Source organism: Pristiophorus japonicus, chromosome 19 (genome assembly GCF_044704955.1).
Source record: "Pristiophorus japonicus isolate sPriJap1 chromosome 19, sPriJap1.hap1, whole genome shotgun sequence".
Taxonomy (NCBI): domain Eukaryota; kingdom Metazoa; phylum Chordata; class Chondrichthyes; family Pristiophoridae; genus Pristiophorus; species Pristiophorus japonicus.
The window spans coordinates 3,881,362-3,902,898 of record NC_091995.1 but is presented as its reverse complement, the minus strand read 5'-3'; the positions used below and the strand labels follow the sequence as shown (position 1 = coordinate 3,902,898).

The following is a 21,537-nucleotide window of genomic DNA, read 5'->3' as shown; positions in this document are numbered from 1 at the left end:
GGATCCATCACTGGAAGGGGATCAGGACAATTGTGCAGCAACACAATCGCTGCATTGCTGGCAGGCAATGCCCGAGCCCCCTCTCCTGCCCAACCCTATCGGAACTCCCCTGGGGCTGATCTTGCACACCGTGAGGGGCCTGGCATCAGGTGGCTCTGGGTGTAGGTCTTGGGCCTTCTCTATCAGTCTGGGGGGGCGGGGGGAGCGTGTAGGACTAGAGCCTGTATGGCCGCTGACAGCCCTGTCTCACACTTTATATTTGTTTGTCTGTTTCAGCAAAAGTTAAAGAAGTGAGGAAATCAGGTGAGGTGTGAGCACGCTCTGAGTTCGCACTGTAACATTTCCGTTGTGTGTCATACAGTCTTAACACCATTTAAATCAAAAGGTACAGACACTACCACTTGTACCACCCATGCTTATAGCCATCTGTACCAGGCGATGTCCCATAACCATGTTATCATCATCATAGGCAGTCCCTCGGAATCGAGGAAGACTTGATTCCACTCTTAGAGTGAGCCCTTAGGTGGCTGAGCAGTCCAATACAAGAGTCACAGTCCCTGCCATAGGTGGGACAGATAGTTGCTGAGGGTAGGGAAGAGTGGGACAGGTTTGCCACGTGTTCCTTCCGTTGCCTGCGCTTGATTTCTGCATGCACTCAGCGATGAGATTCAAAGTGCTCAGTGCCCTCCCGGATGCACTTCCTCCACTCAGGGTGGTCTTTGACCAGGCACTCCCAGGTGTCAGTGGGGATGCCGCACTTTATCAGGGAGGCTTTGAGGGTGTCCTTGTAATGTTTCCTCTGCCCACCCTTGGCTCGTTTGCCATGAAAGAGTTCCGATTAGAGCACTTGATTTGGGAGTCTCGTGTGTGGCATGCATACAATGTGGCCTGCCCAGCGGAGCTAATCAAGTGTGGTCAGTGCTTCAATGCTGGGGATATTGGCTTGCTTGAGGACGTGAATGTTGGCGCATCTGTCCTCCCAGGGGATTTGTAGGATCTTGCGGAGGCATCGCCTCCACCAACCTGTCCTCGCCGCACAGCACTGCCCCCGAGTCATCAAGATCCATGCCACGGCCCTGGAGAACGTGAACCATTTCCTATATCTCGGGAGCCTTTTATCAACAAAAACATTGATGAGGAGATTCAACACCGCCTCCAGTGTGCCAGCACAGCCTTCGGCCACCTGAGGAAGAGAGTGTTCGAAGACCAGGCACTCAAATCTACCACCAAGCTCATGGTCTACAGGGCTGTAGTAATACCCGCCCTCCTGTATGACTCAGAGGCATGGACCATGTACAGTAGACACCTCAAGTCGCTGGAGAAATACCATAACCATAACCATCACCATAGAAACCAGTTATAACAGCGCTGCTTACCACGAATAAAGTGGCCCGGCTACTGGGTAGAATTTGGAGAATTTTAGCTATGAGGACAGATTGGATAAGCTGGTATATTTTCTTTGGTACAGAGGAGGCTGAGAGGAGACGTTGCTGAGGTGTATAAAATTATGAGGTGGATAAGAAGGATCTGTTTCCCTTGGCAGAGGGGTCAACAATCAGGAGACAGAGATTTAAAGAAATTGGTAGGAGGTATTGAGGGGAAATTTCTTCACCCAGAGGGTGGAGGAGTCTGGAACTCACTGCCAGAAAGGGTGGTAGAGGCAGAAACCCTCACCACATTTAAAACTGAGATGAGGAGAAATTTCTTCTCTGAGGGTTGTAAATCTGTGGAATTCTCTGCCTCACAGAGCTGTGGAGGCTGGGTCATTGAATATATTTAAGGCGGAGATAGACAGATTTTTGAGTGATAAGGGAGTAAAGGATTATGGTGAGTGGGCAGGGAAGTGGAGCTGAGTCCATGATCAGATCAGCCATGACCTAATTGAATGGTGGAGCAGGCTCGAGGGGCTGAATGGCCGGCTCCTGCTCCTATTTCTTATGTCTCTTATGTAAAAGTACTTGGATGGCCACTTGAAGTGCCGTAGCCTACAGGACTATGGACCAAGAGCTGGAATGTGGGATTAGACTGGATAGCTCTTGGTCGGCCGGCGTGGACACGATGGGCCGAAATGGCCTCCTTCCGTGCTGTAAATTTCTATGATTGCAGACAATTCTTCAACGTGAGTTGTTCAGTTTTATCAAACGCTGATACTCGGATGGGGTCCCCGAGAATCTGCTGCGCTGAGAATTTTCCTCCCGGACCGGAACAGATCCCGGAGCTGGAATTGAAAAGGTTTCTGGTAAAAACCCTCAGCGGTGATAATCGACACGATGAAACACCACTGGGGGAAACTTGACGTGCGGGTTGGGTTTGTTCCGCGCCAACATGCCCCTCCCCCATCCCCGTCCTCCACCTCCGTGGCTGAAGGGAGTGGGATTGCACGGGGAGCCAGGAGTTATTTATTGATCGTGGCTCGGTGTGGCGTCAGTCGGCAAGCTTACAGAGTCGCACTTACCAAAAAAACCTGTCGGCCGTTTGACACAGGAGTCTGAAATTCTCTGAGGGTTCTCGGTATAAGACACACTTAAACCCCAACTTGTGATCTTCACCCAGTGTTTACTTCGCTGCAAATTGAAGTTCTGGCCTTGGAGGGATATAACTTCACCTGAGCAGCAGAATAATACATTATGCATGGTGGCACAGTGCAACATGCCATGCCACACGAGGTCCTTCAGTATAACAATTACTTAAAAGAAAATACTATCTTTGGAATAGGTTATTTTTACAATATTTAAAAAAAAAATCTCTGATGCAGCAACGCCTCTCGAACTAGGGGGCACAGTCTCAGGATAAGGGGTCAGCCATTTAAAACAAGATGAGGAGGAATTTCTTCACTCGGAGAGTTGTGAATCTTTGTAATTCTCTATCCCAGAGGGCTGTGGATGCTGAGTCTCTAAATATATTCAAGGCTGAGATAGACAGATTTTTGGACTCTGGGGGAATCGAGGGATATGGGGATGGGGCGAGAAAGTAGAGCTGAGGTAGAAGAACAGCCATGATCTTATTGAATGGCGGAGGATGCTCGAGGGGCCGTTGGGCCGACTCCTGCTCCTAATTCTTATGATGCTCAGCTTTTGAGTTCAATTTCTGCTATAATTAATGTAATTGTAATAAACTGCCTTGGACCATGTATTACAATTTTCTCTCCCATCTCCTTTTCTGTCCAGAATGTGAGAAACTGCGGCAAAAGTTTGGTAAGTGATTATTCACAAAATTCCGTATGTTGGGATTGGGGCTTCAGGTTGTGATCGACTAGATTTTTAATAGGGATTGTGTGTTCATGAATTACTAAACATTGGGCACATTGTTCTGTGTTAGCTCCTGGTGCTATTGGGTTACCTGGTTCACTGTTAATGGGAAAATACCTGCCCTGGGAGTGTTTGATGGGACAGTGTAGAGGGAGATTTACTCTGTTTCTAACCTGTGCTGTACCTGCCCTGGGAGTGTTTGATGGGACAGTGTAGAGGGAGCTTTACTCTGTATCTAAACCGTGCTGTACCTGCCCTGGGAGTGTTTGATGGGACAGTGTAGAGAGAGCTTTACTCTATATCTAACTCTAGCCTCGCCTATCAAGATTAGGAAGTTGGGTACGTACTTGCCCATGACTTTCGAATGACCATTATAAATAAAGATATGAGGGCAGAGTTGGCTGAAGTGGAGTGGGAAAATAGATTAACATGGAAAATAGAAAATAGGTGCAGGAGTCGGCCATTCGGCCCTTCGAGCCTGCACCTAAAATGTAGGATGGTTGATGAAAACTGGCGTACATTTAAGGAGATATTTCACAACGCTCAAGAAAAATATATTACAGTGAGGAGGAAAGTGTGTAAAAGAAAAGATATCTATCCGTAATTAACTAAAGAAATAAAGGATGGTATCCAATTAAAAACAAGGACTTACAAGTGGCCAAAACTAGTGGGAGGACAGAAGATTGGGAAGCTTTTAAAAGCCAGCAAAGAATAACTAAAAAAAATGATTAAGAAAGGGAAGATAGACTATGAAAGTAAACTAGCATGAAATCTAAAAACAGATCGCAAGAGTTTGTATACGTATAGAAAAAGGAAAAGAGTGACTAAAGTAAATGTTCGTCCCTTTGAGGACGAGACCGGGGAATTAGTAATGGGGAACATGGAGATGGCAGAAACTCTGAACAAATATTTTATATCTGTCCTTACGGTAGAGGACACTAAAAATATCCCAACAGTGGATCGTCAAGGGGCTATAGTGGGGGAGGAACTTAACACAATCACAATCACTAAGGAGCTGGTATTCAGTAAGATAATGGGACTAAAGGCAGATAAATCCTCTGGACCTGATGGCTTCATCCTAGGGTCTTAAGAGAAGTAGCGGCAAGGATAGTGGATGCATTGGTTGTAATTTACCAAAATTTCCTGATTCTGGGTACATCCCAGCAGATTGGAAAACTGCAAATGTAATGCTCCTATTTAAAAAAGGAGGCAGACTAAAAGCAGGAAACTACAGATCAGTTAGACTTAACATCTGTGGTTGGGAAGATGTTGGAGTCCATTATTAATAGAATAGTAGCAGGACATTTGGAAAAGCAAAATTCAGTCAGGCAGAGTCAGCATGGATTTATGAAGGGAAAGTCATGTTTGACAAATTTGCTGGAATTCTTTGATGATGTAACGAACAGGGTGGACAAAGCAAAACCAGTGGATATGGTGTGTTTGGACTGCCAGAAGGCATTTGACAAGGTGCCACATAAAAGGTTACTGCACAAGATAAAAGTTCACGGAGTTGGTGGTAATATATTAGCATAGATAGAGGATTGGCTCACAAACAGAAAACAGAGAGTGAAAATAAATGGTTCATTCTTGGGTTGGCAATCAGTAACTAGTGGGATGCCACAGGGGTCAGTGCTGGGACCCCAACTATTTACAATCTATATTAATGACTTGGAAGAAGGGACCGAGTGTAACGTCGCCAAGTTTGCTGATGATACAAAGATGGGAAGAAAAGCAATGTGTGAGGAGGACACAAACCTTCTGCAAAAGGATATAGACAGGCTAAGTGAGTGGGCAAAAGTTTGGCAGATGGAATATAGTGTTGGAAAGTGTGAGGTTGTGCACTTTGGTAGAAAAAAATCAAAGAGCAAGTTATTATTTAAATGGAGAAAAGTTGCAAAGTGCTGCAGTACAGCGGGACCTGGGGGTACTTGTGTGTGAAACACAAACGATAAGTATGTAGGTACAGCAGGTGATCAGGAAGGCCAATGAAATCTTGGCTTTTATTGCAAAGGGGATGGAATATAAAAGCAACGTAATCTTCCCACAGTTATACAGGGTATTGGTGAGGCCACACCTGGAATCCTGCGTACACTTTTGGCTTTCATATTTAATAAAGGATATACTTGCTTTGGAGTCAGTTCAGAGAAGGTTCACTAAGTTAATCCCGGAGATGAGGGGGTTGACTTATGAGGAAAGGTTCAGTAGGTTGGGTCTCTATTCATTGGCATTCAGAAGACTGAGAGGTGATCTTATATAAACGTGTAAGGTTATGAGGGGGCTTGACAAGGTGGATGCAGAGAGGATGTTTCCAATGATAGGGGAGACTAGAACTAGGGGCATAATCTTAGAATAAGGGGCCGCCCTTTTAAAACTGAGATGAGGATGAATTTCTTCTCTGAGGGTTGTAAATCTGTGGAATTCGCTGCCTCAGAGAGCTGTGGAAGCTGGGACATTGAGTCGATTTAAGACAGAGATAGACAGTTTCTTAACCGATACGGGAATAAGGGGTTATGGGGAGCAGGCAGGGAAGTGGACCTGAGTCCATGATCAGATCAGCCATGATCGTATTAAATGGCGGAGCAGGCTCGAGGGGCCATATGGCCCACTTCTGCTCCTATTCCTTATGTTCTTATGTTCTTATATGTTTCTACATCCGCAGCGTAACTAAAACCGCTTATTTCCACTCCGTAATATCGTCCGCCTCCGCCCCTGCCTCAGCTGATCTGCTGCTGAAAGTCTCCTCCACACCTTTGTTACCTGTGGACTTGACTACTCCAAATCACTCCTGGCTGTCCTCCCACATTCTAATCCAAAACTCAGGCATCCAACTCGCACCAAATCCCACTCACTCACCACCCTGTGCTCGCTCACCTACATTGGCTCCCAGTTTAACAATGGATTGATTGAAAAATTCTCATCCTCGTTTACAAATCCCTCCATGGCCTCGACCCCCCCTATCTCTTTAACCTCCTTCAGCCTCACAACCCCCAAAATATCTGCACTCCTCACATTCTGCCCTCTTGGCCATCTCTGAATTTAACTGCTCAAACATTGGTGGCCGTGCCTTCAGCTGCCTGGGCCCCAAGCTCTGGAACTCCCTCCCTAAACCTCTCCGCCTCTCCACCTCACTTTCCTCCTTCAACCCGCTCCTTAAAACCTCCGTCTTTGAACAAACTTTTAGTCATCTGCCGTAATTTCTTCTTATCTGGCTCGGTGCCAAAAAAACTGTGTTTTTCTTGCAATACTCGTGAGAAGCACCCTGGGACATTTTTGCTCCATTAAAGGTGATATATAAATACAAGTTGTTGTTGCAGTGGGAATCTGTAATGGGAATTTCTCTGGATCCTTACACTGGTACAGACAGATACTAATGGGAGGACTTATCAGGAAAAGTTGTAAGCGTGTAGTTCTCATCTCCTTCCGCTGGTTGAAGCGAGAAGTCCAAGTCCCTCTGAGCTTTTGTGTGTTGTACCATTTATCGACCCGCCTATAAACCTGGCCACGCCCCCAGATCGGGATAATGAGCATGGCGGGTTTCTGCCCATTGTGCCTGTTTGAGGAGGCTCTTCAAATTGAACTGTTTTTAGGGGTACAGGCACTAGTAGGCACGTTTCAAAAGTTTTTAAATATTAAAAAAATACGTAATTTACTAAAACTGACTTCTGTACACCGATGAACCAATAAATGGTTCAGAACATTTTTTAAAGTCATTTTCAGTGAATTGAAATCAGATTACTTACAGGTGAAGGGCTGGACACTTAATAAAATGCTTATTTTTGTGATAATTGAATGATACAGCACAGAAGGAGGGTATTCGGCCCATCGTGCCTGAGCCAGCTCTTTGGTCGATCTATCCAATTAATCCCAGTCCCTGCTCCTTCTCCGTAGCTTTGTAATTATTTCCCTTCAATTCTTTCTCCATTTCTCTCTGGAATGTTACCACTGAATCTGCTTCCACCGCCCTTTCAGGCAGCGCATTCCCGATCACAACAACTCGCTGTGAAAAAGTGTTTCCTCATGTCACCTCTGGTTCTTTTGCCAATCACCTTAAATCTGTGTCCTCTGGTTACCAACCCTTCTGTCATTGGAGACAGTATCTCCTTATTTACTCTATCAAAGCATTAATGATATTAACACCTCTATCAAATCTCCTCTTAACATTCTCTGCTCTAAGGATAATGTAGTGTCTCTGCACTGTATTATAAAGTCACACGAGGCATATACTGCAGACAAGGTCACTCATGACCTGCAATGTTATTCCCAGGACCAAGGAGTGCTGAGCCTGCGTGGAACCTCCCTTTAAGTACCTGGCTGACCAGGTGAGGAGTGTCTCCCACAAGTTCACCCCCTGTGGTCAAGGTGTGTATTTCACAGTTGTACACAGTGCACAGTGTTGTTCCATATTGGTTACAGTTATGTGAAGGTTACAAACATGACATCACCTCCCCCCTAATGTCTTTGGGTCAAAGATTGAGTCTTTCAGGCGGTCGACGCTCTCTCGTGGAGCGCCGCAGTTGTGGCTCTGGTGGTTGGGCCGTGGCACGCGTCCCTGTCGCCTAGTTGGTTCCGGCCTGTCCGGGCTGGCCACAGGGACTGTGCATGCTGTTGAATGTCCTTGTTGCTCGTTCACTGGCAGTGGTGTGGTTGCTATCCCATGGTCTATTTCAGGTTCCTCAGTGTCCATGCTGAACCTTTTTCTTACCTGGTCCAGATGTTTGCGGCATATCTGCCCATTGTTTAGTCTGACCACTATGACCCTATTCCCTTCTTTGCCTATTACAGTGCCCTCAAGCCACTTAGGTCCCAATGCGTGATTGAGAATGAATACAGGGTCATTAATTTCTATGCATCTCCCCACTGAGTTGCGATCATGGCACTCGATTTGGGACTGGTGCTTGCCCTCAACAATGTCCGACAGAGCAGGATAAATGAGGGACAGCTGCATTTTAAGTGTGTGTTTCATGAGTAGTTCCGCGGACGGGTCTCCCGTGAGCGAATGCGGGCGGGACCTATAGGCCAGCAGGAGGTGCAATAGGCTGTAGTAAAGAGAGGGTCCTTGAATCCGGAGCATGCCCTGATTTATGATTTGAACCGCACATTCCACCTGGCCATTGGAAGCCGGCTTGAACGGCGCTGTCCTGACCTGTTTGATGCCATTACCCGACATAAACTCCTGGAATTCATAGCAAGTAAAGCACGGGCCATTGTCGCTAACCAGGATGTCTAGCAAGCCGTGGGTCACAAATACTGTGCACAGACTCTCCACAGTGGTGGATGTCGTGCACCAATTCAACATGATGCACTCGATCCATTTCAAGTATGCATCGACAACAATCAGGAATATTTTTCCCATAAACGGGCCCGTGTAGTCTACATGAATGCGTGACCATGGCTTGTTGAGCCAGGGCCACGGGCTGAGGGGTGCCACACTAGAGGCATTTCCCAGCTGGGCACACGTCGTGCACCTGCGAACACAGTGTTCGGGTCTGAGTCAATTCCCGGCCACCATACATGTGACCAGGCAATGGCCTTCATTAGCACGATGCCTGGGTGCTCGCTGTGGAGTTTCCTGATGAATGTTTCCCTTCCTTTCTGGGGCGTGACTACCCAGCTGCCCCATTGTAGGCAGTCGGCTTGGATGGAGAGCTCATCCATCCATCTGTGAAACGATCTGATCTCCTCGGGGCACGCCCTGTGTGCAGACGCCCAATCCCCAGTCAGGACACATTTCTTTATCAGTGACAGGAGGGGATCTCTATTGGTCCATATTTTGATCTGGCGGGTTGTGATGGGGGAGCCTGCAGTGTCGAAAGCCTCAACGGCCATGACCATCTCCGTGCTTTGCTCCGCTGCCCCCTCAGTGGTCACCAGTGGGAGCCTGCTGAGCGCATCAGCGCAATTTCCGGTGCCTGGCCGGTGCCGTATGGTGTAATCATACGCAGCCAGCGTGAGAGCCCATCACTGTATGCGAGGTGACGCATTGGCATTGACAGCCTTGGCTGTCGGACAACAGCGATGTTAACGGACTGTGGTCCGTTTCTAACTTGAACCTTCTGCCAAAAAGGTACTGGTGCATCTTTTTTACCCCAAAGACACATGCGAGTGCTTCCTTTTCAACCATCCCATATCCCCGTTCTGCCTGGGATAGTGACCTGGAGGCATAGGCCACAGGTTGTAGTTGGCCCTCATCAGTACTCTGCTGCAACACACACCCAACCCCATAGGATGATGCATCACACGTTAACTCCAGTTTCTTACAAGGGTTGTACAGAGTCAACAACTTATTAGAACAAAGCAGGTTCCGCGCCAGATTGAAAGCCCGTTCTTGACAGTCCCCCCAAAACCATTCGCATCCCTTACACAGGAGCACGCGTAGTGTCTCCAACAATGTACTTTAGTTTGGCAGAAAGTTCCCGAAGTAGTTCAAGAGTCCCAGGAATGACCACAACTCCGATGTGTTGCCGGGCCGGGGCACATGACGGACGCCCCCGTTTTGGATTCGGTAGGCCGGATCCCGTCTGCGGCAACCCTCCTGCCCGAAAACCCGACCTCTGAGGCCAAAAACACACACTTGGGCTTCTTTAGTTGCAAGCCTACTCGGTCCAGTCGGCGTAGCAACTCCTCCAGGTTGTGGAGGTGTTCCTCGGTGTCTCGACTCGTGATTAGGATGTCATCTTGGAATACGATTGTGCCAGGAATAGATTTAAGCAAGCTTTCCATGTTCCTCTGGAAGATAGCGGCTGCTGAACGAATGCCAAACGGACACCTGTTGTAAACAAATAGCCCCTTGTGCGTAGTGATGGTGGTTAGTAGCTTGGATTCTTCGGCCTGTTCCTGGGTCATGTAGGCTGAAGTGAGGTCCAACTTGCTGAACAGCTTTCCACCTGCCAGCGTGGCAAAAAGGTCCTCCGCTCTCGGAAGCGGGTATTGGCCCTGTAATGATACTCGGTTGATGGTGGCCTTGCAGTCGGCACAAATCCTGACCGAGCCATCCGCTTTAAGGACAGGGATGATGGGGCTTGCCCAGTAACTGAATTCAACAGGCAATATTATGCCCTCTCTTAGCAGCCTGTCCAACTCACTCTCAATTGTGTACTCTCTTCCTCCATTAATAAAGCCAAGGATACCATATGCTTTCTTTAACAGCCTTCTCAATTTGTTGTACCACCTGCAAAGATTTGTGTACATACCCTCAGGTCCCATTATTCCTGCACCCCCTTTAAAATTTTACCATTTAGTTCATATTGCCTTTCCTCATTCCTCCTACCAAAATGTATCATTACACACGTCTCTGCGTTAAATTACGTCTATCATTTGTTTCACCATTTCACCAGGCTGTCTATGTCTTCCTGAGGTCTGTTACTATCCTCCTCATTGTTTACGACATTTACAGAGTTTGTATCATCTGAAAACTGTGAAATTATGCCCTGTATACCCAAGTCCAGGTCATTAATATATATCAAACAGAGCAGTGTTAATAAGGACCCCTGGGGACCACCACTGTCTAATTCCCTCCAGTCTGAAAAACAACCGTTCACCACTACTCTCTCCTTCCTGTCCCTTCGCCAATTTTATATCCACGCTGCCACTGTCCCTTTAATCCCGTGAGGTTTAACTTTGCTAAGAAGTCTCTTGTGTGTTTTGAAAGTCTATATACACATCAATCACACTACCTTCATCAACTCTCTCTGTTACTTAATCAAAAAACTCGATCAAGTTAGTCAAACATGATTTGCCTTTAACAAATCCGTGCTGACTTTCATTTATTAACCCATATTATCCAAAGGCCAATTCATTTTGTCTGAGATTATTGTCTCTATAAGTTTCTCCACCACCGACGTTAGGTTGACTGGCCTCCTCTATTTAAAACAGCAGTGTAACATTTGAAATCTGCCAGTCCTCTGGCACTAACCCCAGATCCAACGAGAATTGGAAGATTGTAGCCAGAGCCTCTGCAATTTCCACCCTTACTTCCCGCAGTAACCTAGGATGTATCCCATCCGGACCAGGTGACTTGTCTACCTTTAGGAACCCTTACACACAAACACACTCACACACAAACAACAACTTGTATTTATATAGCGCCTTTAACTTAGTGAAACATCCCAACACGCTTCACAGAAGTATTGTGAGATAAACAAATTGACACCGAGAATCACACTTCAAAATTACGCAGGTGAAAGAGGTCGGTTTTAAAGAGCGTCTTATAGAAAGAAAGAGAGGGAGAGAGGCGGAGAGGTTTAGGCAGGGAGTTTCAGAGCTTGGGGCCCAAAAACAGAAGGCACGGCCACCAATGATTGAGCAATTCTAATCAGGGATGCTCAAGAGGGCAGAATTTGAGGAGCGCAGACATCTCGGGAGAGCATGAGAGGGGAGGGGAGGAGTTGTGGGCTGGAAAAGATTACAGAGATAGGGAGGAGTGACACCTTGGATGGATTTGAAAATAAGGATGAGAATTTTCAAATCGAAGCATTGATTAACCGGGAGCCAATATAGGTCAGCAAGCAAAGGCGTGATGGGTGAACGGAAATTAGTACGAGTGAAAATAGGCGGTCTTGGTTATGCTGCGGACATCTGGTTGAAAGCTCATTTCAGGGTCAAATATGACACCAACATTATGAACAGTCTGGTTCAACCTCTCCACCTCTCTACTGCTCTATCCTCCTTTAAGATGCTCCTTAAATCCTGCCTCTTTGACCTTTTGGTCATCTGCTGTAATTTCTTCTTATGTGGCTCAGTGTCAAATGTTTGTATTATAACATTCCTGTGAAGCGCCTTTGGATGTGTTACTACATTAAAGGCGCTATATAAATACAAGTTGTTCTTGTTGCTGAGAATGGAAGGTGTATAACCCCACTTTGTGGTGTATTAAACTGTGAACAGTGTTTCGTGGCACAGTGAGGTTCCAGTTCCAGCTTGTATTCATTTTTTTATAGCCTCACGAAATACCACAGTGCTGAGGCGGGTGGGTGTAATGTTTGATATTTTCAGAAGCTGTGACCTCCCTCACTGGAAGTCCCGGTGTTCTCAGATCCTCGTTTCCTCCCCTCGGGGCGGCTCTCTTCTCCTGTAGAGAAACGCGAACTCGGTCAGAAAGGGGGATCTCGGGGAGAGAATCTCTCCCCCCGATCCCCGGCGAGTCTCTCCCCCCGATTCCCGGCGAATCTCTCTAACTCTCTGCTTTTTCTCCCAGTCTCTGTGACCCTGGATGTGGAAACAGCGCATCGATGGCTCGAGGTGTCTGAGGATCTGAAGAGTGTGAGACTGACCGGGACCTGGAGGAATCTCCCTGACACTGAGAAGAGGTTTACAGCCCGGCTCTGTGTGCTGGGATCGGAGGGATTCACATCGGGGAGACATTACTGGGAGGTGGAGGTGGAGGGGAATCGGTGGTGGAGTCTGGGAGTAGCCGCAGAGTCTGTGGGGAGGAAGGGAGGAGTCACACTGAGGCCAGAGAATGGATTGTGGACCATCGGGCGGTACTTTGATCAGTTTAAGGTAAACTCCTCCCCTCCATCCCCTCTCCCTGCCGGTCAGATCCCCGAGAAGGTGGGAGTTTATCTCAGTTACGAGTCCGGGACAGTTTTATTTTACAGCGCGGACACCAAGTCCCATCTCCACACCTTCACTGGGAATAAATTCACGGAGAAACTTTATCCTTTCTTCTGGACTGGGGATGTGAACAAGTGGCTGAGAATCTGCTCCGGTTCCGATCCGGGTCTGTAAAAGGGGCGGGGCCTCGGACCGGCCCGCGACATCCATGACCTCACAATGACTTCTCGGCCTTTTGGCTAAGATCAAGTGTAGTACCGTTTCCGACCAGCCACCATGACCTCATGGTGGTTTCTCCCTGGTCAGGAAGGTATATGCTTGCATTTTTGGAAACAGGAGGTGGGTGGGGAGGGTTGACCCATCCACCTCCACGGAGGTGTGTGGGGGACCTGACCCATCCACCTCCATGGCACGAACCTGGTATTGCAGTACTTCCAGGAACGGTGCAGTGGCTCTAGGCCTTTTGGCTAAGAGCATTGGCGCAGAGTGATCCTTGACAGGTGCAAGGTGACCTCTGGCGTTTGTGATTTGACAAAGAATTGGAAACGATTGGCTACGAATTTATAAAAAAAAAAAGCAGGTCTAAGTTGTGCTCTGACAATGAGCACATTCCTCAGGTATTCAGCACCACGCACCATTGGTGATGGGAAATACACAAACTGTCTCTCCTCAAAAACACCGGGAGTTTGGTCATCTTCGGTTTAAAGGACGAAATGTTCACTTTTCCTTCCGTGTGGTCTGTAAAACTGGCGGCCGATCCGCTAACACCCGAGTTGTTCCCATGGTCGAAGTAAAGATTCACCCCAGAGTGTTTAACGTCCCTTTCAGGCCATTGTAGTGCCGCTTTCAGCCAGGAGATGGTGATGGCGAGCTGTACAAAGCTCTGTAAAGTTTTACAGTGCAATATCACCACCTGCTGGTGTAAAGCAGTACTGCGGAAATACCAAAAAATGCAGAAACACTCGGCTGATTTGACAATTCAGACAAGACCTTTCTTCAGAACTGAAAGATAATTGGATCAGAAAGAAGGACGTAAAATAAACAGGGACCTGGAAAGCTGTGATTAAAGTCCCTCACCTTTCTGAGTACATAACCTGAGCTGACACTCCTGTGCAATACTGAAACAATCAGAAGGAAGGAGCTTGCATTCATATCGGTCCTTCAGGATCTCAAGTCATCCCAAAACACGTCACAGCGCAGTGAAGTGCAGTCACTGTTATTTAGAAGCACCATCTTTCAGTTGTGTTGTTGGATACCCTGTGTGCCTGTTCAACTGGATGTTAAAGATCAGGAGACACTATTCAAATAAGGGCAGGCAGTTTACCCATGTCCTGGCCAACATTCCTTCTGCAATCAGTTGATGGATCTGGAGGAGTTGGGCAATGGAACATGCCCTTATTTACAAAGCTGACATGGTACGTTGGTGGGTATTTTGGTGAATGATCTAAAAATTTACATCGGGATCTCGGTAATCTACAAGAAAGCTAGTGGGAGTCAGGCTGGGTTTGAATAAAATGAATAAATAGGATAAGTAGTTGTTATGTGGATGGCCAGTACCGGATGGAATTTACTGTTCCTGTATTGAGGCCAATTCAGGACACCAGGGGAATGAGTTTCATGTCTGAGACCAGCAGTGTCAGGTTGCCAACACTCTATTTGAAGGTAATGCGTTTTACATTTATAATGGAAATATCTTGTGTGCAGACACTGGGACTTGATTATGGAATCAAAATAAACCAAAGGTTAAAAAACTCAGTGTCAGTGTCAGTATGGGGTCCTGGATTATCCACCCATTTCCACTCTTTATTGGGGGTCCCCTCCATCATTGCATACGGTCGAGGTTCCATTAAAGTTTATTTCGAGAGAGAGAGAGAGGAGATGATTGTGACGTCTCTCTGTGCTGATTGGATCAGTTGCTACTATTTGATTACAGTTTAGAGTTTAGAATTCCCCGTGTGTGGCCCGGATGGCTCAGTGGGTAAATGCTCAGCCTTGTGTGTGTGGTACTGAGCCGTGCAGAGCTGGGAGGGCCCCAGCCTGTACTGAGTTAACTGGGGATACTACGGTTGTTAGAGGGGAGCGAGTTCCACATTCTCAGCACTCTCTGGGTAAATAAGTTTCTCCTGAATTCCCTGTTGGATTTATTGGTGACTATCTTATATTTATGGCCCCTAATCCTGGTCTACCCAGCAAGTGGAAATATCTCCTGTACGTCCACCCTAACCTTTCATCATTTTAAAGACCTCTATCAGGTCACCCCTCAGCCTTCTCCTTTCTCGAGAAAAGAGCCCCAGCCCGGGGACTATCCAGTGACTCCTCCTGCAGGATGTGACCATCAGGTGAGGACACAACTGAGCCCAGCCCTGCTGTTCCCGAGCCTCCAGTTAGTGCCTTCGGGAGGAGAGGCGGGGAAAGTGTGGTTGAGGGACTTCTACAAAGAAAGCCACATTATAAACTGGCTTTGTACTGGCTGTGCTGGTGCTCTGCTTACTGTGCCACGGTGCACGCTGCACTCCACACATGGGGATCTCCCAGTCTGCGCTGTGCTGCCCTCTAAGCTGGACTGAAATCTCCCTTACAGTCTCCAATGCATTTACAAAGTGTTGTTCTCTGGTAGTTTTAGAAACTACATTTCATGATTCACCTCGGAGTCAGTAATGAAAATATTATCAGGAAACTGTGATTATACAGACCAGCTCTCTGGTATTTTTTATTTGCTTTGCTCTCTTTAAACAGGTAAATGGTAAGGATTTCAAACCCTGCTCCCACTATTGGATCACACTTTGTTTTCACCCATTTACTGAATGTCGTGGTTCGTTGTGTCTCCTTTTTGCATGTCAATTACTTTCATCATAATTGATGTAAATATTGTAAAACTATTTTCTCAACTAAAGTAAACTCGAAATCTATTAAGACTTCGATAATTGTAATCACCCTGTATATCAATAAAGAGCCTGTTGTAATCTCCCTCTGGCGTTGTCTGAAGGTTGCTTGAGGTAGCACGAATTTTAAAAGGAAACCATTAGATCAGAGTTGTATCTCACACACATTTTAAAAGACAATTGAATTCATGTTAACTTCACAGCAAGGTAAAAACTAGTTAGTCACCCTGTTTTATGAGGTTACTGGCTTTCCCAGGTACACAGATGGTGCCCACATTGCTGGGTAAACCCGTACATTTTACCCCCTCGATACAAAGGGTTTACATTCGCTGAATTATCAGATTGTGTATGACAACATGTAAAGGCTCCATCCAAGACGCCATCGAATTTCAAGACCCAAATGTTTCCCAGATTTATCTCAACATTTGCCAAAATTATATACAATTGGTGAAAGTATGTTCTAGCTTACAATGAAGTAGATTTTAGTCTTTCTCGCCGGGGTGTTGTGTTGCTTGTCAACGCGCACAATGAAAAATGTGACACAGAGGATCGTACGCTGATAACAGAAACCACCTGATTGCATCCCATTCATTTCAGTTGAAATTAATTTGTGTTCAGTTACCGGGGTGTGATCCACTGAGCAGATTTTCCTTTCTGCTCCCCGCTCAGGTGACCCGGAATATCGGATGGTAAAGACGACAATCATTACAATGTTGGATATGATGATCCAAATGGAACATTTTGCAAGATGGCATTGCATAAAAATCTATGCAAAAGATTATTTTTTTTCAAATCAACATCGGTCTCTCCTCTGCCCCGCTCCTTTCGTCCCGCCCTTCCCCCACGCTCAGCACAATGTCCATTTGTCTCTCAGTCTGATCCAAGGTGCTAAGTGAAACGTCACAGACAGTGAATGTAACAGTATTTCATCCAGGTTTGAACAGCACTTCCAGGGACTCAAAGAGTGATCTGTGATTGGGAACCGGGTCTGGATCCACCCACAGAAACATGAGTCCAGCAGTTTAAATCAGGAAGTACTGACACTGGTCATGTCTTCCTGACAGCTCCTTGACATTTAGGGCACTCTGTGTTCTGTGTTTTAGGGTGAGCGGCTGCAATCATTAACACGATTCAGTTTATGGATCTCTATCTCACACCGTGTGTAACCAGACGGTTTGTAGTCGGTAGCGAGTTGGGTGCGGAGCAGTGTTGGGCAAAATACGGCCTGCGTGCCATATCCAGCCCGCGAAGTCATTCTATCCGGCCCGACGGATGGGACAGAAGTACTTCGCGAGCAGGACCTCGAGCTGCATATTCGTCTATCCACTTTCACTTCTGATCGGTTAGAGACAGACCCGAACTACAGCCAAGGAAAAGCCATAGTTATACTTAATTCAAATTAATAATTCTCAAAAGCGATTCTCCCTGAGCCAATCTGAAAAGGATCCGTGAGTTTGGGCCCCAATGGCGGACGTCCGTACCCGGAATGCACTGCGCACTTGAATATGCCCTATCCATTTTAGAGTGGAGTCATGTCTGCTCATCTCCACAACTCTTCCCGCGCTGCATCTTTCCTCTCCCTGTATCCAGAGTACGACGGCAGGGGAGTTCTCATCTGGCACCAATTGGGACGGCATTAGTCATCTTTGCAGCGGGACATGAGGATGCCTGAGGTGGAGAATTGATGCTGACACAGGGTCTAAAGAGGGAATAGTTCTATTTCACAGCACTGAGTTACAGAGACCAGAAGATACCACAACATTTTCAACTTTTATCTTTGGTCCATTTCTAAGCAATACCGAACACACGTTGTGTGTGTAAAATAGAACCTGACTACAATCTGAATTTATGTTTATGCAACGTTTATGTTTGTGCAATGTTGGCTCTAATTGCTTTCACGCACGTCCCTTTAAATTTGCTGCCCATCCGGCCGCGATTGGTGGAAGGTTGGTGGACGGCCCCCAACAACTCACCAAAACTTGTTAAGTGGCCCTCCAGGCAAATAATGTCCCAGCCCTGTCCCAGAGTGAGCTGTGAGCTGCAGGAACCCGGGGACCTTGCTGCCTGTAATGTTGCTCCACAGGCGGAAGGTGGCGCTACACCGCCGTGTCTCAGGTGGATTGCCGCTGTCCGGGTCACTCCAGCTGCTTTACCACCATGGCCATTGGCCACACTTCCCCAGGGGCCGCCAGCTTCACTCACTCTCGGAGGGAGACAGATGGAGCTTCCTTGAATGAACAATTGCTGAGTCTGTTCAGCGAGCTGGCTGTGTGAGATTCAGCGGCTGAAATAGAAAAGCCCGCGTCCAGTGACAATGATCTTGTCAATGGTGAGTTCTGAGCCCAACCTTATCAGATCTGTCTCATTTTAATCGGTGTTTAACTGCAGAGCAGAGGGGCGCTGCAGGGTGAGTGAAGGCGGCTGAAGAGCGGGAGGGGGGAGCTCGGGGAACGCCTCAGAGCCCCGGGAAAGACCGGCTTTAGAAAGGTGCAGAGTCCAAAACCATCGTTGGGTTTCCGGGGGACACTCGGGGACATTTGCCGAGAGTCAGTCCGCCTCTGAGGGTAAGTCCGCGGGCCGGATGAACCTGTTCCAGGGTCTGATCCCACACCCCTGCTGTAAACAGATGTTTCCCCTCACCATCCAGATGCTGTCACTTTTTCCCATTTGCTCCTCACAGCAGCGCACATCTGGGGCATTAACAGAAACCTCAGTGGCTGTAATTTACTGACTGAATTCAATCTAGTCTCCTCCTACAATACTAAACTCTCTTTAAATAGTAGATATTATCACAAAGACCAGAGGTTTACAGATTGAAATGACTGGTATATTTAACTGAAATTAAACAGTGGTGTGAGACACTCAAATTTGGCAAAGTCTAACGGAGTGATTTATGTAAAAATAGTTGCCACGCTAAAGTTACCAGCGGCTCAGTTGACCCTGGTGAGATTATCTGGAGATGCAGTATATAAACCAGTGGAATTTTGCCTGAAATCCCTGGGCTGGGAACTCCCACCCTCCCTCTGGCAATTACTGGGCAGGGCTGGGGGGAGTGAGTGGGAATTTGGGTCTGGGCGCAGTCCATCTATTTCACCGGCCATTGGATTTCCTACCACACACGGACAGGCCAATTGAAATGAAATTGAAAGGTCAGAGTTACTCCAGTTTTAAATACAAAAACAAAATACTGCTGATGCTGGAAATCTGAAATATCAGAAAATACTGGAAACACTCAACAGGTCAGGCGGCATCTGTGGAGGCACAGGGTTAATGTTTCGGGTCAATAACCTTTCAAATATTGGGACTCGGTCTCTACTGAAATGTGACTGCCGTGCAGCGTAAAGCTTATTTGCTTTCCTGGATATGTCCTGGCGTCGGGGATGTTATTTGGGGGGAGGGGCAGTGAACGTGAAAGGGAGGGGGCAATGATCGGGAGAGGGAGGGGGCAGTGATGGGGAGAGGGAGGGGGCAGTGATGGGGAGAGGGAGAGGGAGGGGGCAGTGATCGGGAGAGGGAGGGGGCAGTGATGGGGAGAGGGAGGGGGCAATGATCGGGAGAGGGAGGGGGCAGTGATGGGGAGAGGGAGAGGGAGGGGGCAGTGATCGGGAGAGGGAGGGGGCAGTGATGGGGAGAGGGAGGGGGCAGTGATGGGGAGAGGGAGGGGGCAGTGATGGGGAGAGGGAGGGGGCAGTGATGGGGAGAGGAAGGGGCAGTGATCGGGAGAGGGAGGGGCAGTGATGGGGAGAGGGAGGGGGCAGTGATGGGGAGAGGGAGGGGGCAGTGATCGGGAGATGGAGGGGCAGCGATGGGGAGAGGGAGGAGGCAGCGATTGGGAGAGGGAGGGGGGCAGTGATGGGGAGAGGGAGGGGCAGTGATGGTGAGACGGAGGGGCAGTGATGGGGAGAGGGAGGGGCAGTGATGGGGAGAGGGAGGGGCAGTGATGGGGAGAGGGAGGGGCAGTGATGGGGAGAGGGAGGGGCAGTGATGGGGAGACAGAGGGGCAGTGATGGGGAGAGAGAGGAGGCAGCGATGGGGAGAGGGAGGGGCAGTGATGGGGAGACAGAGGGGCAGTGATGGGGAGAGAGAGGAGGCAGCGATTGGGAGAGGGAGGGACAATCAGTGACAGCTCGAGCTGGGCTGGTCAGGGTTTTCCAGCCCTGCACTGATGCTGGAAGGAACACTCCTGCATTTACCGACTGCACATACAGGTCGTTATTTGTTCGAAAAGCCTCATGATCCATATCGGTCTCCCTCTGAGGTAACCATCATCACAGAAGCCAGTCTTCAGCTAATTTGATTCACTCCCCATGATATTAAGAAACGGCTGAACACACTGGATACAGCAAAGACTATGGGCCCCCACAACATCCTTTCTGCCGTGCTGAGGACTTGTGCTCCAGAACTAGGCGCGCCTCTAGCCAAGCTGCATCAGTACAGCTACAACACTGGCATCTATCTGACAATGTGGAAAATTGCCCTGGTATGTCCTGTCCAAAAAAGCAGGACAAATCCAATCCAGCCAATTACCGACCCATCAGTCTACTCTTAATTATCAGCAAAGTGATGTAAGGTGTCATCAACAGTGCTATCCAGCGACACTTGCTCACCAATAACCTGCTCACTGATGCCCAGTTTGGGTTCCGCCAGGACCACTCGACTCCAGACTTCATTACAGCCTTGGTCCAAACTTGGACAAAATAGCTGAATTCCAGAGGTAAAGTGAAAGTGACTGCCCTTGACATCAAGACAGCATTTGACCGAGTGTGGCATCAAGGAGCCCTAGTAAAACTGAAGTCAATGGGAATCAGGGGGAAAACTTTCCACTGGCTGGAGTCATACCTAGCACAAAGGAAGATGGTAGTGGTGGTTGCAGGTCAATCATCACAGCCCCTGGACTTTGCTGCAGGTGTTCCTCGGGGCAGTGTGCTAGGCTCAACCATCTTCAGTTGCTTCATCAATGATCATCCTTCCATCATAAGGTCAGAAGTGGGGATGTTCGCTGATGATTGCATAGTGCCATTCACAACTGCTCAGATAAGAACATAACAAATAGGAGCAGGAGTAGGCCATTTGACACCTCGAGCCTGCTCCGCCATTTAATAAGATCATGGCTGATCTGATTTTGGGCTCAGCTCCACTTCCCTGGCCATTGCCCATAACCCTTCACTCCCTCAGATAATGACGTATTCCATTCCCGTGTGCAGCAAGACCTGAACGACATTCAGGCTTGGGCTGATGAGTAAAGCAAATTACAGAAGAACATCAATAAACTTGCAGAATGGGCATATAATTGACAAATGAAGTTCAACCCAGATAAATGTAAGGTATTACATTTTGGTAGGAAGAATAGAAAGGTCACTTATTACTTGGAGGGTGCGAGTCTGGGTGAGGAAAGTGGAACAAAGGAATCTCGGAGTACAAATACACAAATTGCTAAAAGTTGCGACACAGGTTAGCAGGGCCATAAGAAAGCAAACCAAGCACTCGAGTTTTTTTCTAGAGGTATAGAATTGAAAAGAAGGGAAGTTATGCTGAATCTGTATCGAACCTTGGTTAGACCACACATAGAGTACTGTGTACAGGTCTGGTCGCCATATTATACAAAGGATAACAAGGCACTGGAGAGGGTGCAGAGAAGATTTATAAGGATTATATCAGAAATGCGAGGATATACATATCAGGAAAGGATGAACAGGCTGGGTCTCTTTTCTCTTGAAGAAAGAAGGCTAATGGACTTTCTAATAGAGGTCTTTAAAATTATGAAAGGTTTTGTTGGAGTGGATACAGGGAGAATATTTCCACTTGTGGGGAAGAGCATAACTAGAGACCAGCAATATAATATAGTCACCAAGAAA

General features: G+C 47.5%; 1 protein-coding gene and 1 pseudogene across 4 annotated transcripts in view; both read left to right on the top strand.

Moving 5' to 3' along the window:
* The window catches only part of LOC139229628 (zinc-binding protein A33-like), a 143,984-nt gene extending 128,234 nt beyond the window's left edge, over nucleotides 1-15,750 (top strand). For 3 of the 4 annotated variants that reach the window (XM_070861140.1, XM_070861142.1, XM_070861139.1), the window contains 3 exons: nucleotides 277-303; nucleotides 3,168-3,194; nucleotides 12,442-15,750. In XM_070861140.1, coding sequence (XP_070717241.1) covers nucleotides 277-303; nucleotides 3,168-3,194; nucleotides 12,442-12,974 — 587 coding nt within the window. In that variant the 3' untranslated portion in view covers nucleotides 12,975-15,750. The remainder of the gene's footprint in view (nucleotides 1-276; nucleotides 304-3,167; nucleotides 3,195-12,441) is intronic. The other variant, XM_070861141.1, reaches the window with a different exon arrangement.
* Nucleotides 13,020-13,254, top strand: LOC139230786 (U2 spliceosomal RNA; annotated as a pseudogene).
* Nucleotides 15,751-21,537: the final 5,787 nt, after the last annotated feature.